Genomic DNA, 16,263 nt, shown 5'->3' on the forward strand with positions numbered 1-16,263 from the left:
AGGTCTGCAGGCATAGTTTTGCTGGGGCAGTGGTGGTGCAGCAGGGTATATATAGAGAAAGCAGGACGGGTTAGGGTACACAATAAAAAATGTGTTTTTCTTGTTCTGTGCTTCTCTGCCTTTTGAGAGGTGGTCTTGGATCGGGTCAGGGGAAGGGAAGTATCCACACCTGTTTGCCCAGGAGTCGGCTTGATTCTGGGCTGAGTGTTGAACATGAATCTTGTCTCATTAAAGTCCACAACTGTTGGACTGTGGAGCTTAAACCCTCTTCCTCAGCCTTACTCTTAGCAAAGTAAGACTCTTTCAAGAGTTTCTTAATGCCAGAGGTGGCCCAAGGCCTGAGATGTTTGGGGCTCTCAAAGGTGGTATAGAGAAAGAGGATCTGGGCTCTTTTTGTCCTGTTTGGCTTTTAAAGAGTGACTTGGAGGGGGAAATGGACTGTTCAAATGGCCTGGAGCACCCAGGACAAAGCCAGCCTTGCTCAAAGCGGAATGATTTGTTTTCAGTCCCGTTAGAAGGGAATGTCCCTCATTTAAAAAGTCTTCCATGCACCCTTAAAAAAATACATTTTATGTTTAGCTCTTGACCTCCTTCTGAAAATGTATCTTATTTTTTCCTCACATCTGTATAGTGTTCTTTACAAAAAACACCAGTTCCTATGTGTTTTATCCTTTTGACTCTTGGAGAATAATCAGAGATTTCATAATAGAGAATATTGTCAGTATTGCGTTTACATTCTTTTCATCCTTCCTCATAGTGACTGTTTAATACCAAGTGTGTCTCTGCATATTTATGTGTTTCCCCAGGGGTAATCCTCATTGTAAGAAAGATAATCTAGACATTTATGAGCTTTTATGTTTACACTTCAGTTCACTTCTTTTAAACCTTGGTGAGACTGATTTCATACATGGCTTCCTGAGATGAGAGGCTGAACTTGTGGTTCAGGTATATTCTTGATTCAGATCAGGGATGGTGACTACCTTTGTCATTAGAACATTATTTAGGATGCTTGCATTGATTTATGCTATCTGATTCTAAAGAGAATTTGAGACAGGAAAATTACAGGTTGTGTTCACCGTCTCCCCAGGACAAGCCTAGTTAGTAATCACTCTGTTTTGCCCTCAGCATGAAATGGTAATGTAAAGACTCAAGATTCTTGGGGGAGAAAAAGGAAGCAATTAGGATCTTGTCTCTAACCTAGTTTTTTCTTGATCATTACTTTGTCCAGAAAAATACTTGAAGAAAGGTTTTGCATGAGACACCTTCTAGATCAAGGATTGGCAGACTACAGCCCTCAAGAGCACGCCACCTGTTTTTATATGACCCAGAAGCTAAAATTTTTTTTTTTACATTTTTCAGTTGAAAAAAATCAGAATAATAATTTTATTTTGTGACATGCAAAAATGATAAGAAGTTTAAATTTCATATCTGTAATAAAGTTTTACTGTAACACAGCCCTGCTAATTCATTTACGTATGGCTGCTTTTTGCTAAACAGCAGGGTTGAGTAGTTGCAACAGAGCATACATGGCCCGCGAGCCTGAAGTATTTGCAGTCTAGCCCTTTACAGAGGAAGTGTGCTGACCTCTATTCTGAATCACTTCCTTTGTATTTGGTTGACCTTGAGGATCTCATGGTCTGGGGTAGAAATGCAGCTAACAGTTATTATTATTAAAATACTGTTCCATGAAAGTGTTCTTGTTTGTTTCTTGAGTGTGTGTGTGTGTGTGTGTGTTCCCTTTCAGCAGAGGCTGGGATCCTCTTAAAGGCAGGGACGTGCTTCCCTGTGTCTTCTGTAATGATTGTTCTTGACTGTGGTGTGGCGACCTCAGTAGCAGGAGCGTGTGTGCGCTCCGGGCTACAGGCTCTGTTGCTCTGTGGTTGTATAGGCCCCACGAGGGGAGGATTCTTGTCCCCAGCTGCCCAATAATGTACTTAAAAGGCCTCTGAAGATCCTCACGAAGTGTGTCGGTAGTTGTTCCTCATCAGGTTGCCTGTGGTTTCTTACTCTGGATTGTGTCGCAGTCATGACTGTGCTGCACTGATTTAATGAGGATTCTCTCTCCCTTCCCCTTTCCATGTGGTGCTTGTATGTAGCGTGCCCACCATCTGGAGAGAGAGCCTAGCCTTTTCCATATACTATGTCATTTTCATTCGAAAAGAGCCCCAGTCTAACGGAATGTATTTCCATTTCTCCCTCAGCTGATAACAGAACGAAAAAGAAAGTGGCCCATCGAGAAAGAAAGCAAGATTTTTCTGCCTTTAAGCAGACAGACAGCGAGATGAAGGTTAAAATATCACCACAGCTTCTCCTGGCCATGCACCGTTTCCTAGCAACAGGCAAGTGCAGCTTATCACAGTTTGAAATCTCTGCCAACCCTGGAGCGAGTTTCTCACCCACCGCTGACTGGGGTGGGCTGGGGGTGGAGACTGGGAAATGGGGTGATAAGTAATGCCACTTTTGTGTTTTGTTTTTTGTTTTTTTGTTTTGTTTGTTTTGTTTTGTTTTTTTCTTTTTAAATTCTCTCCTCTCCTATGTTCAGTGTCGGCATGAACCCTCTGAGACATTTGCCAGGGGTGGACCAGTAACTTAAAATTGGTCTGAAAGGTAAGGATGAATGTTAGTGCCACACTGCATGTGAACAGTAGGCCAGGTCATCCGCTTCAGCTAAGTCCAGGGGAGAGCCAGCTGGCGGAGCAGGCGGACAGTGCAAACCAGACACTACCTCGTTGTGTGTCGGACAGTTGAGTAGTTCTCTCTTCAGCTTGCCTCAGAAGAACAGTTGGACATCGGTGGTGACACAGGTGCTATGATTTGCAAAGAAGAACAATAAATTTTCAAAATAAAATCTTTACCCTTTATGGTTTTAATGAAATCAGAAATTCTAAGAACTCTGACATGGATTTCTTGATGGCCTCTTCAAATCAGATTGTTAACTTGGGCCCATTCCAGGAGGCAAGTGTTCACATTATTAAAACCACCAACCCAGCCAGCACTGACTGCTCCAGAGAGGTCAAGGTCGAACGGACTTGAGAGACCGACTGACCCTGCTCACATCCCCAGATGGCTCTCTAGGCGAAGGGTGAGCTCTGTTGGCCAGGGGAAGTGTGAGAAAATCAGAGTACCCAGTGGCCTGTAGAAGACGTCTGTGTCCAAGATGGGCAGCCAGTGCCTTTCAACTGAATGCAGTACACTTAAGATATTTTGAAAAGAATGCTAACAGCAGCCGTGTGATGGAATGTTACGTACTCTTTAAGATCATGTTTTCAGATACCTGGACATGCTCACCGTATAATATTTATGACATGGGAAAATACTCATAATTTAATGTAAGGTGAGAAGAAACAGTATAAAACTGTGTGTACACAAGATTATCCTTGTGTTCTTGTGTACACACACACGTACACGGCACACATGCCTAGGTGAGGTATTAGAAAGAAATGCTCACCAATTGCTCAGAATGGTTACGAGTGGTTGGTTTATAGGTGATTTTATTTTCTTCTTTATTTTTTTCTGTGTTTTCCAAAATTTCCACAATGTACTGTCTAATTTTGTTATTACAAAAAAGTCACAGAAGCTAGTGCAGAATTTATATCGCACATATAAAATTAAAAAATTTTTAAAACATAAACAGTGTCTTTAACTTGCTTATTATTTTCTATTTCTGATAATATTGTTCATCATTTAAGAACCACAATTTAAAACTAAATGTTGTCCTACTCTGCCTCTGAGGCACCATAAAGTCCACTTTCAGGACGGCACCCTCAAGTCAATAATTTTGGGTTTTGTTATTTTAATAAGATCAATATCTTTGTAAACTCAGATCAACATTACTTTTTTTTTTTTTAACTAGCAAGTTGGAGTGCATGTTGATGTGTGCACGTGCCTTGCTTTTATTCTGAATCTCTACCTTCCTTTGTTCCCAGACTTTCTCAGGGTAGTTGAATGGGAGAATGAGATGTGGAGCACTGCCTGTGTGCACCTGGTACTAACCCACACCTAGATGCTTCCTGACCTTTGCTTCTTCCTTTGGCTGTTGTTGGACAGTCAGTCTTTTGTGGCCTGTTGCAGGGCGTCCTGGCAGTCATGGAGCCTGCTTCTGGTTGCTTTTCCTTTGTGTCAGTCAGAAAATGAGGGTATTTTTCTGAGAACTGAAACCAATGACAGGTTGAAAATGAAAAGTTTTAAAGCAACAAACGTGAGAATTCAGCATTTTCTAATTTCTCCCAGGTAATCTGCCCCCAGCGGATCACCAAACGGAAGTCTCGTTAATCCATACTGTTACCGCTTCAATTCCAAGTATTCTTTTCTCTAAACACCTTAATCACTAGTATCATTTTTTTCCATCCATTTGAAGTGTAATATCAAGTTGTGTTTATATCTATAGAAGTAGAAGCATTTAGCCCATCCCAGATGTCAGAGAAGATCCTTCTAAGGCTGCTAAAGCACCCCAATGTCATCCAGGAGCTGAAGTATGATGAGAAGAACAAGAAAGCCCCAGAATACTACCTCTACCAGCGAAACAAACCCGTAGACTACTTCGTTCTCATTTTGCAGGTCAGAAGAATTAATCAACAGTTGTTTGATCTTATTGAGTACCCACCCTTCCAGTTTGGAGGAGACTTGGTATAGGTGAATGGGTGTCAAGGATATAACATACTTAATAACTTCTGGGGTGGCCTTACAGTGGGAGAATTTCATCTCCCTGTTTTCGTATCTGCAGACAATTTCAATATAAAGCAATGTTATTAATTTAATTTCCAATACAGACGGGCACTTAGTGATTGCTGAGGCATTGAGGCATTCATTTGAAGAAGGGTGAATTTAGGTGTTTGTATTTTTTTTTTTTGAAGAGTTTGGGGAATTACCTGTGCATGTCTAAATCTTGGCTGGGCATTTGAAATTTAAGTGTTGTGAGTTCCTTGAGTCTTCTTTTTATCATCTTTTATTTCTTCCGCCCCTTGTTACGACTTGGTCTTGCACAACTTCCTAGAGATGCCTTATGATCGCTTCCCTTAACGCCATGAAAATAATCCATTTATTATTGTTTTTATTCCTGATTACTGCCAGCTTCTGTTTTAATGAGGAACTGATGGGATAATCACAGCCTCTCATGGCAGTGGTAACTTACCTCCTTCTCACTGTAACCTAATCCACTGTATAAGGTGAGAAGGTCCATCCATTTGAACCCTCCTAAGGGCCCTAGAGGGGCTCTTGTGCTTGGATTGACAGGAGGCCCGTATTATCTCAAGTTTCACTTGGTAGCACAGTTCTTGGCCTGGAGACTGAGATACATAGTACAGTGAAGAGCATGCTAGTTTTATTGATTTCTTGTGTCTCTTTATTGAAGAATTACTTTTACAGGAATTCTGAGTGTATTTCAATATAAGAATACTAGCCCCTTAAGCATTCTCCTGTTTCTTGGTTACTTCCTAGGTAAGAATTGGAGGGATCTTTATAAGAGTATAATTAGCACTTGGTAGACCCATCTACAATTTACGTTGAGTCCAGCAAGTCCCAATTATCTAAATGAATCAAGATGTTTCTCTTTATCTGAAAATAACTCTTATCAGATGTCTAGATGTTAGAAACTCTGGGAAGTGTTGTGTTCATGCCCCGTGTTTGGACTGTATAGTGAATTCTGGAAGCAGAAGTGAGGAACTGTAGAAAAGTCTATGGATTAACCAGGTATATGCTGCTTTCATATAGTGTTTCTTGGAAACTTCTGTTTGCAGGTTTTCTAAGTCAGTACCCTGATTATTCTACTAACCTTAGTCTCATTCAATCCTGAATTGTTTTTCTTTTTCTCAGGGGATAGACAAGCTTGAAACTCTGAGGGGGTTGGGAATTTATTTGATTTACTACAGTGAAGGAGTAAGGCATTCATATTTCTCATAAAATCTAGATGTGAATATTCCTTAAACCTAGAGAAACTGAATGACATTTAAGACAGTTTATTTAGAACTTTGAGGATTGACATTGTGAATTTCAGTAATATTAGAAACTCTGTGGCTTTCAATCGTCGATTTTTATATAGTTAGCGTTTATGAATTCTGATTCAGTAATGCCCTATTGGTATGTAAAAAAGCCATTTCCTGGCTGGTGGATCTAAAAATAGATTTTATGGAAGAGGGACTTCATAATTCTTGTCCCTTTATAAGTAAATCTTTAAAGATATTTTTGATAGGTTTTTATGTCCATGTACCTATATTTGAATACCTATGTCATGTTAAATATTTTTACACATGTGACAAGTTCTTGGAACTGACGATGTCATGGGAGTTTTAAAAAATTTTTATTTTATTTATTTATTTTTGGCTGTGTTGGGTCTCAGTTACTGCGTGCGGGCTTTCTCTAGTTGCAGCGAGCGGGGGCTACTCTTCGATGTGGTGTGCGAGCTTCTCATTGCGGTGGCTTCTCTTGTTGCGGAGCATGGGCTCTAGGCGCGCGGGCTCGGTAGTTGTGGCTCACGGGCTCTAGAGCACAGGCTCAGTAGTTGTGGCGCACGGGCTTAGTTGCTCCGCGGCATGTGGCGTCTTCCCGGACCAGGGCTCGAACCCGTGTCCTCTGCATTGGCAGGCGGATTCTTAACCACTGCGCCACCAGGGAAACCCCATCGTGGGAGTTTCATAAAGATTTCAAAGGTTTATGGAGGTATTCAAACTGTAGAGTTTGGTGAAAATCATGTTCTTGAAGGCCAGGCAGTTACCTGAGGTACCCAGAGTATGACAAAATGAAATATCATAATACCCTGTCAGTCTCGCATAGCCATCACCATTTACAGAGTATATTCCACCCTAAAATATCACTAATCCATCATTGGAAATTCATTCCAGGTTATTGAGCATGTTCTACTGCATTTCGAGAGCATTAAACCAGAGGAAAGCAGCTGTAGCTGCCTTCCCTTCCTGGCCCCAGTGCCAACGAGCTGCCGTCTTCAGACACTAGAAAAACTCTTTTATTAAGTAATTGATGTTTGGAATACAATTATAACTAGAAACAATCACTTTGAGTTTAAACCCTAGATGAAATAAAGTCTAATTTATTCGAAGCAAACCATTTAAGTAAGCTTACTTAAAAGAATATCCTATAGGTTATGGGACACATACTGCATATGAATAAAAAGGCACTTTCAAGTTTTATCTGAGAAAGTAGATTTTTAAACTAAAATGTATTGTGGTAAAAGCACAATAAATAGTGGAAGAAAACTTTATTGGCTCTACATGTCTTTAATAACTTAACAGAATACACATATAAAAGTAGGAATGGGTAGGAACATAATCTTGGTGGGAAATTTTTTCCACCATCATAAAAGAGCAAGAAAAAAATATTAGAGTTTTAAATTGTGTAAATAAAATTAACCAAATTGAAGAAAATTAAATATAAAGCCAGGGAAATACACTTAAAAAAAAAAGTTTTATGTTACTTCTTCATAAAAATTGGTCATTTGTGCTGTCACATGTAAATTCTAAAAAATTCAGAAAGATAGAAATTTCATAAAACTACCTGCACAGATCATAATGAAATAAAATTAGACATAAAAATGCATAAGCGAAAAGTACTAAGCTATTTTAAAACTAATCAATTCTCTTACAAAGGTTTATACATAAGGTATAGAATAAAAGACTATTAAATAATATAAATACCGTATCCACAGTATGTCAAAGTTTAAAATTTTATTCCTCTAGGTATTTACATAAGAAAAAAATCTCTGATTTTCTATAATAGAAAAAGAGCAAAGCAACAAACTAAAAAGAACAAATAATAGTGTCATGAAAATAACTTTTAAAATGAAAACGTTTTACATCCCATAAATAAAATAAAGATTGGTTCTTCTAAAAGATTAAAAAAATCATTATTCTATTTGCATAATTAATGTGATAAGAGAAAAAAGAAAACTAGAAGTTCTCCCTTCTCCCCCAAAAAGCAGCTAGAATCAAAGGAATTGCTTGGGGAAAAAAAAAAAAAATTGAGACTCTAAAGAACTCAATTTCTGTATTGTACAAATAGAACAAGATGATTTGATAGTTAAATGCATTCTTTACGACAGTATGGCCTAATCTGAAGTCTGATAATCTGGACCAGTCTCACTTGTCCACATTGATGGAGAATTCCTAAATAAAAAGGTAGCAGTTAGAGACCAATAACGAACCGAAAGAGCTATTCACTGTGACTGTGACTGAATTAGGATTATTTTAGGTATTCAGGGCTAGTTTAATAGAAGGACAACAAAACTAAAATATGCCGTGTTAATTAGGGAAGCAGTAAAGGAAAAAACCCCTATGCTTAAATCAATAGATATCAGGACAAAATTAAGCATCCATTCTTGATTTCTAAAACAAACCAAAAACAAAAAAATCTTTGTAAAAATCCATGATGAACAGTGAACAAAAAAGAAAAAAATGCTGTAAACCAATCCCATGCTTAAACTGGCAGCTTCCTTTTGGGAATAAATATATAAAACCCCTCATATACATGCATTTCAAGAAATCATTTTTTATAAAGCTTTTTATGCAAATAGATTTATAGCAAATAAATCTATCAATTATAATTAAAGTAGTAGAAATAGTCCATATGTCTAAGCTAATCAAATTTCAGTGTGGATAATATGAGAGATCATTATGTGGTCATAAAAGAAGTAGAAAGCGTGTACAAAAATATGTCAAAAAAGATAGTGTGCCTGTAATTATAACTATTATAAGCCATTTTTCTAATATAGTTGATATTTTACAGTGAAGTATTTGTTGGTCCTTTGGGGAGTAAAATGTCTAAGCAGATAAAAAAAATCATTGTTCTTACACAACACGTAATTAGGTTATGATTTTAGTAAATATAAAGAATAATAGGAAAACAAGAGGAATAGCTTTTTCCTTTGCCAATTATGTAATCAATGGAAAGGGATGCTTTTTTTTCTGGGGTTAATTTTTGTTGATTTCATGCCCCAGACGTTTTATTGTTCAATTGACCCATCCGCTCTTTTCCTTTAGGGCTTCTGACGTAGATTCGAAAGGGTTTTTCCCTACGGAGTGAAATCTGTTCTTTTGTGGAGGTGGCAGGTAGCATCTTAGAACTGAACAGCCTTTGACAATATTTAATATCATTTCACTTGTTATTGGGAGAGAATTGAAGCCTTCAATACCAAACCTTCTCAAGGAGTTTTGAGTTGCAGGGTCTCCGTGTCCCAGTGAATAATGTTTCCTCACTCTGGAGTTGTGTACAGATAACACAGCCATGTTACAGAAAAAAATTATTTAGATACCTAGTGTTGACTCTATTTTTTAAAAATTAAATACGTATAAATATAAAACTAGCATGAGCTCCTTTTGAACCCTTTGAGCTGAGAACTCTTACATAGAACAATAAAGAAAACAAGTTTGTAATTAGTATTTTAAATGTGTAAATGACACTGTTTGGCTGATAGGAAAGTGCCACTGGTCGCAGGACGGTAGCAGGGAGCTCTGGCGCTGGCTCTTGCATTCAGCACACTTAGGTCCCTGTGTGCCTGGCAAGGATGGCACCCTCCAGCCCTGTGCTCAGTTTGAGCTACTCTGTACGTTTGTGCAGTATGTTGTATTGTTATTTGGCCTCCACTGGGTGTGACCGGATTATTTGTATGTTTAGTCCTCCCCTGTTCCTTTCTCTTTGGCTCAGTGCTTCTCACACTTCAGTGTGCTTGGGAATCCCTTGGGGATTCAGTACGTCTAGGGTGGAGTCTGAAATGCTTCATTTCTAACAAGCTCCCAGTTGGTTGAGTAGCAAGCCTTAGCCACGATGATTCACGTAGTAAGAACAACTGAACAGATTTGAGCACTAAGGCAGATGCTGCCACTGACATCTGGTGGCAGCACCAGATAGCCTGAACTATATGTAAATTAATTTTTGACCGTCAAAAAAAATTTTTTTTTAATTTAAGTGTTTATGAAGCAAACTTGCTGAGTCCTAGGACTACATCTGTGGACTGCAGATTGAAAAATGTTGCTAGAGGATGTCTGGGTGGTGCATCCCCTCTTACTGGGCAGTGCTGGTGAACACAACCTAGCACTTGTGCCCCTGGCATTTCATTACCTCCTTTTAGGTGTCAAACCCTATTTTGTGATTTAAAAAACAAACAAAATTAAAAAAGAACTCAATTCCAGAGTGAGCAGGAGACCAAGCAGATGCTCAGCGTGTGGGATCTGAGGGTCTTCAGCCTTGAGTCCACGGCTTCCACTGAGCGCTTGATCTAGTTCGTGCCAACGAGGATAGCTTAGGCTTCTGCCTTGAGGCCAGGTACAGCACGTGACTGCTGGGTACTTTGTGGATCCTTAGAAACTTTGAAAAGAGTTGTCTAATACCTTTTTCCAAAGGAAGGTAGGATTCTGTAGTAGTAACTTTACTCGGGGAGCCAGCTTTGCCTGGGACAGTGAGGCTGTCTTCTCATTTTGTCAGTTTACCAACATGAAGCCCTAGCTTCCTTTGGGAGTCTGTCCTGTCTCGATTATTATTCTTCTGTGTGTGTGATATACTAGACTAAAGCAAATTCGTGAATGTTCCAAAAGTAAAATTGATACGGAGCTCCTTCCCTATATGGAAGAAATTTATTTTCTGAGAAGACACCTGATTGAACTTGGGCCAGGCAAGCCGTTTCCTTATGGGGTAGCCCTGCTTTGTGTACTGGTAGGTTTACTCGAAAACGGTCGCTTCTTTGAGACACTGACACACGTAGATGAGTAAAAAAAATGTGTTCACTGGATGTTTCTAAAACTTGCCTACCAGGAAAGCTTCAGTCCTCTAGAGGAGGAGGTGGGGCTGGGCAGTTTTTTAAACGTTTGGACCTGTAGAGCTACAGGATGTTAGGACTGAGAGAACCACGGTCTCCCCTCCTTTGCTGCAGTTTTACAACTGCAGCAAAATTAGTCTAGTGCAGTGGTTCCTAAATGCAGATACTTGGCAAAGTTTTCGCCAGTTTGAGGCAAAATGAGAAAAATAAAAACAGTTGCAGTGAGTTCTTCATAAAGCTGTGTGTATTCAGCTTAAAGACCTGTTATTCTGAAATTATACATTTTCTATATTTTGGGGGTTAAAATGTCTGGGCTTTTGTGGAATGATGGTCACAGTAGATAGCTGTGTTTTAAAAATATCTTTATTTTATGAAATAAAAATGCGGCAACCCTCTCGCTGTTTCTGAAAGGAAGATGGATTTTCCTAGTTCTTGGAATCCAAGCAGCTGGGAACCACTGACCTAGTACGCCCGCCTGTAATCTGATGGATCTAGACTCCAGAAGAAAGATAGCGGATCCTCTCCACCACCTGCCGGCCTGTCTTGTGGGGCAGGGAGAGATCAGCTGAGGGGCTGCAGATCTTCGAGCAGCTGTCCTAATTTAACTTGCAGGCTCACAGCTGCTGGGGGAGTCTCTTGAGAGGCTAGGGTGCACAGAGGTTCCAGAGCTGGCACCCATTCACAGGGACACGGAACACAGAAGGCCCTGTAGCTTGTTTAAAAAAAAAAAAAAAAAAAAAATTAAAGGATCCAGATCAGCAGGAGATCCATAGAAACGATATGAGGCTCTGCGGCATTTGATCCTTCCTCCTGATTTTCTGCATAGAAATGCAGGTTACGTGATGGTCCTACAGACACTTTCGAGCTTACAGTCACTGAGGCAGACGTTTTCAGTTAGCGTATACGTACATCCTAGCTCTCTGATACAAAATCAGGGATTAGTCCATGAAGAAATGGATAAGTAACTGAAGGTATACACAGCGGGCACCTCCATTTCTGCTGCTCATCGTCTCTGAATATTGTCTCCCTGCCCCCCTCTCTTAGGGACCTTACATCCCATTCTTTCCCACCAGCTTTTGGCTTTTGCTCCCTGAGTTCCCACCTTCTCTCTCTCCACTAACTTTCCGCCCTTTCTGCCCCAATTTGCCTAATCCTAAACAAGCCTCATTTGACCCCAAGGCTGCTGCCAGCTCCCCTGCGGCCCTGCTGCCTGTGCTTTGTCCCTCTTGCCCTCCCTTCCCTTCCACAGTCTGATTTCTTCAGGAAAAGACTCCCTGAGGCCACAGTGGCTCCCTCCTCAGTGACCCTCTGACCATCCTTTTACTCTGAGGTTCTTCCCTCTCCCAGCTTCTGTGGTGACAACGGTTGTCCGGTTCTACTCATATCCGTTTTCTCTTTGGTCCCATATTTGTTTCTTTTTCTCCTCCTACTCCCAGTCAAGGGCTATAATTCCTCATTTTCTCTTCTCCTCTCTCAGACCCCCGTCTCCAGTTCTGACCTTTTCCGTGACCTTTGTCCTTCCATTTCAGCCTTTTTGATGGACTCTTCAAAAGGCCTTGTTTTCTTAGAGGGAATTTGTCCCCTCTTCCCGGCCCCCATCACTGATGCATCCCCTTCCCAACATTTCCATCTCCACTCATGGGGTCCCCGTTCTTCAAGTCGCTCAGAGCAAACTTCTCTTGTGATTATTGACGCCCCCTTTCTCTCCTTGCGCTTCTTTCTCCCTTACGGTTTCACCAAATTATGTTGATTTCTTATCCGTAGCTCCTCTCATAGTAATCTTGCTCCAGTCCTGTGGTTACTGCTCTCGTGTACGTCTAGACTTGATCCTCCTGAAACCGTATTCCTCTGCTCAAGAACCTGACCTCATTAGCCCATCCTTCAAGGGGCTCCACAGTCTGACCTGCTCACCAAACTGCTTTTCCAAGCCCATCTCCCCTTCTTTCCTGGCAAACCCACTGAGCCTGAAAGTCTGCTGTCACCCACCTCTGACCTTCCTCAACACTGTTCCCTTCCCTTGACTCAAATTCTACTCAGATTTTCCTTCCTGTATAAAATTTATCTTTATACAAGAACAGGAAGAATTTTTGTTTACTGCCTTGCATCGTTGAGTTTCATGTGCTCTCCCCTTTTCTGGACTGTGTGCTCTCCCCTTTTCTGCATTGTATGCTCTTGGAGGAGCAAGGGCTGTCTTCTCACAAGGCTGCACAGCCTCTCCTGAGGACCCTACATGGTCAGGGTTTTTAGTGCCTGTTGGTTTGCAGGTTGATTTTATATTATAGCAAGAGAATTGTTTGGAGAGTGATAAAACTAATATTTTCCATTGAATGAAGGAAAACCCAAAAGAGAGACAACAGATCGTTTTCTGAAAAAGGGTTTTGAGAAAGGGATTCCATAACTGGGAATTTGGTATAGAATAATAGGGAGTGATCGCAATGATGGAGTTTGCGTTCGTAGGTGGCACAGTGTAGCCACCTGGTGAAGAGTTTGTTCTTCGGTTACTTCATCTTTCTGAGCCCTGCTCTCCTGATTTATAAGACGGTGGTAATTGTGTCTGCTTCCTAGACTTGTGAGCATTAAAATGGATTCATAAGCACTATGAATTGTTAGCACAGTTTCTCTTCAATAAATGGTAGCTTAATTTTTGTTTACCCATAGTAAAGGATGCACCATAAATGTACCCTCCTACTAGAGAGGCAATAATTATAGGTAAGGTGAGCCAGTGCTGTTCTGATCCTTGACTTGGAAATCTAGAATGCAACTTGCTTATGAGGGTTTTCCAATAGCCCAGAAAATGGTTATGGTGCTAGAGGGATGAATAAGGCACAGTGTGTCCCAGAGGATATGATGAGAGGGAAGAAGTTGTAGTCAAGTTAGAGGAAGGAAAGAAAAGGGAGAACCTTAGAAGAGGTTTTGTCCTGATGGGACGAGATGACTTAAGGTGCTTTGCTGAGAAGCACCATGGTGTCCCAGTGCCTCTGGAGTGTCTGGATGACCAGGGATTGGCCTGCGACGTGTCTGCTCAGTTGGTCAGGACCCATGCTAGGGAGATAAGAGGGAGTTCCGCCGCTGGGAGCCGGTTTAGTCCTCCCTGTTTCATGGTGACAAACCATGTTGGCCCTTGACCCTGACTCTGCTCTGACTCAGCCTCCCGTGGAACTGCTTGGGTGACCGTCACTGAGCACCTTCTCAGCGTTTGTCCCATGGGTGGAAAAAGAGCCCCATCTTTCACTTACTGGGAGGGCTCTCAACCCACGGACTGGGATGCTGGGAAATATTGAGTGGACTCGTGGAAATTAAACATCACATTACTTTCACCTCTGCATCTCTAGCTAAATCCAATTTTTCATATTTAAGATGAATTAACCCTCTCCTCGATCTAGGTGGGAAAGATTATCTGAGGCTTTTTTTTACTTCCTTGGGATTGTTGGGAAAGGAGTTTAGACAAAAATCTGAGGAAGGACTAAATCTTGCATAGAGTTTGCAAAGAAATTCATGTAATTGGACTGAACGTGCCCCCTTTTTTCTTTTCACAGGGGAAAGTGGAAGTAGAAGCTGGGAAAGAAGGTATGAAGTTTGAAGCCAGTGCTTTTTCATACTATGGTGTAATGGCCCTTACAGCCTCCCCAGGTGAGTTTCCTTCTCAGCCTCAGGGCAGGGCTAGGTTTTAGGAAGTAATGCCCTTGTATTGTCATCTTTCTGTACCCGCCGGCTAACCCTATTTATTTACTTTTGAACTTTTTATTGAAGTGTATCATGTATACAACAAATACTGCTCACATCATACATATATACCTCCATGAATTTTCACAAACAGAACTCTCTTGTGTAAACCAGCTCCCAGATCAAGAGACAGCACATCACCAACCCCAGAGAACCCTCCCCCCACCCTCCCCTTTAGTCACTATCTCCCCCAAGGAACCACTGTCTTGACTTGTAAGCATTGACTAGTTTTGCCTCTTTTTGAACTTCAGGTAAATGGAATTATACAGGACATTTTGCATTGAGTCTGGCGGCTTTTACCCAGTGTTGTCCTGGTCGCACTCATCTGTCCTGCTGTGTGAGCTTGTACTGTTTCTTCTCATTGCTGTACAGTTACAGTGTTCCATGGTATGAATATACAGCAGTGCATTTATTCTTTTCACTGCAGATGGACACTGGGGTAGTTTCCTGTTTGGGGGCTACTCCGAATTGTGTGTCTGTGACACTGTCCGCGTCCTTTGGTGAAGACATTTCTGTTGGGTGTACGTGTAGGAGTGGAATGGCGGGGTCGGCGTTAATAGTTGCAGCCCCACAGTTTCCCAGGGTGGCCGAGGCAGTCACACTCCTGCCCGTGCTGACTGGGGTTCCAGTGGCTCCATATCCATCACTTGATAACTGTTGACTCTTTTAGATGTTAACGATCCTGGACTTTTTTTTTTTTTTTTTTGGACTTTTTAAAATTTGCATTTTTCTGAGGGTAGTTGAGGTTTTAATATATATCCATTGCCTATAGCCAGCTTTTCTCAACTAGAGAGCTGGCCAGTTAAGTCAGCCAACTAAGGGTGGGTGTGCCACGGGGTATCGACCTAGTGCTCTGAGCACAAGATGCCAGAAAGCGGTGTCTGTTCTAGTAGGAACATGGACGCGGATACTTGGCTCACCTCTGGGATGGGACTTGAATGGTTCTTCTTTGCACCACTTGCTTTGCTACCTTATCCCCGCTGGAACAGGGCAGGCAGGTAAACAGGGGCTGCAGTACCACCTTGTGGCCAAAATACCAAATGACATGCTGTGCTAGGAAATAACCTTTTATAAACCTCAAACTTTAAAATAGCCGATCCTAAAAGAATGCTGTCACTTCTGAAAACCAGTCTCAAAAAGGGGAGGGGGCACCTGCAGACAAGTCTGTGTTGTGACGTTGGTCCTCATCTACTGCTCCACACAGTGTCTGAGGCGCCCAGAGATGTTACAGTTAGAAAGCCAGGGAAATGTCAAGAATTCTCTGACATTTCTAAACCTCCCCGGTCCCCGATGCATCTGCTCACTATCCTGGTGCAGGTTTTTGAGTCACATGGGCCAGTGTCCCCATTGTCTAGCGCCCAGTGTGAACAAAAGCCTGTCTAACCCCACTTAATTAGTAGGTGTCTGCTGTCAACTTCAAGGTGATCTTCTGTTTTCACTGCTACTGAGAGGACGGGGAGATTCTTAACTAGGCCAAGACGACCTCGGAGACAGCCTGAGTTCCGCTTATGGGTTATCTGACTGAGAAAGGCCCTTGGCTTCCTCCTTATGAAAAGGGTATAAGGTTACCTCCTGTGGCTGTTAGAAGAATAGAATGTGATGATACTCACATGAGTACTCTGTCACCTTTAAAGCACAAGAGGAAATGTTTGTTTAACACAAGTAGGTGTTGCGATTGTGACTATTGCTTGGCAACCACCCTCCAATTTGCCCCAGGTTGGCAGAATCAGGTATGTAAGGTGGCTTTGAAAGGGCAGCTAGAGGAGTAACTTGTACATTTT

General features: G+C 41.4%; 1 protein-coding gene across 2 annotated transcripts in view; it reads left to right on the forward strand.

Moving 5' to 3' along the window:
- Nucleotides 1-16,263, forward strand: part of CNNM2 (cyclin and CBS domain divalent metal cation transport mediator 2) — a 140,598-nt gene that overhangs the window by 112,265 nt on the left and 12,070 nt on the right. For both annotated transcript variants that reach the window (XM_024734965.1, XM_024734966.1), the window contains exons 3-5: nt 2,202-2,339; nt 4,388-4,557; nt 14,296-14,389. In XM_024734965.1, the coding sequence (XP_024590733.1) occupies nt 2,202-2,339; nt 4,388-4,557; nt 14,296-14,389 (402 nt within the window). The remainder of the gene's footprint in view (nt 1-2,201; nt 2,340-4,387; nt 4,558-14,295; nt 14,390-16,263) is intronic.

The sequence above is a fragment of the Neophocaena asiaeorientalis genome, unplaced genomic scaffold (assembly GCF_003031525.2).
Source record: "Neophocaena asiaeorientalis asiaeorientalis breed wild unplaced genomic scaffold, Neophocaena_asiaeorientalis_V1.1 scaffold240, whole genome shotgun sequence".
In the NCBI taxonomy this organism is placed as follows: domain Eukaryota; kingdom Metazoa; phylum Chordata; class Mammalia; order Artiodactyla; family Phocoenidae; genus Neophocaena; species Neophocaena asiaeorientalis.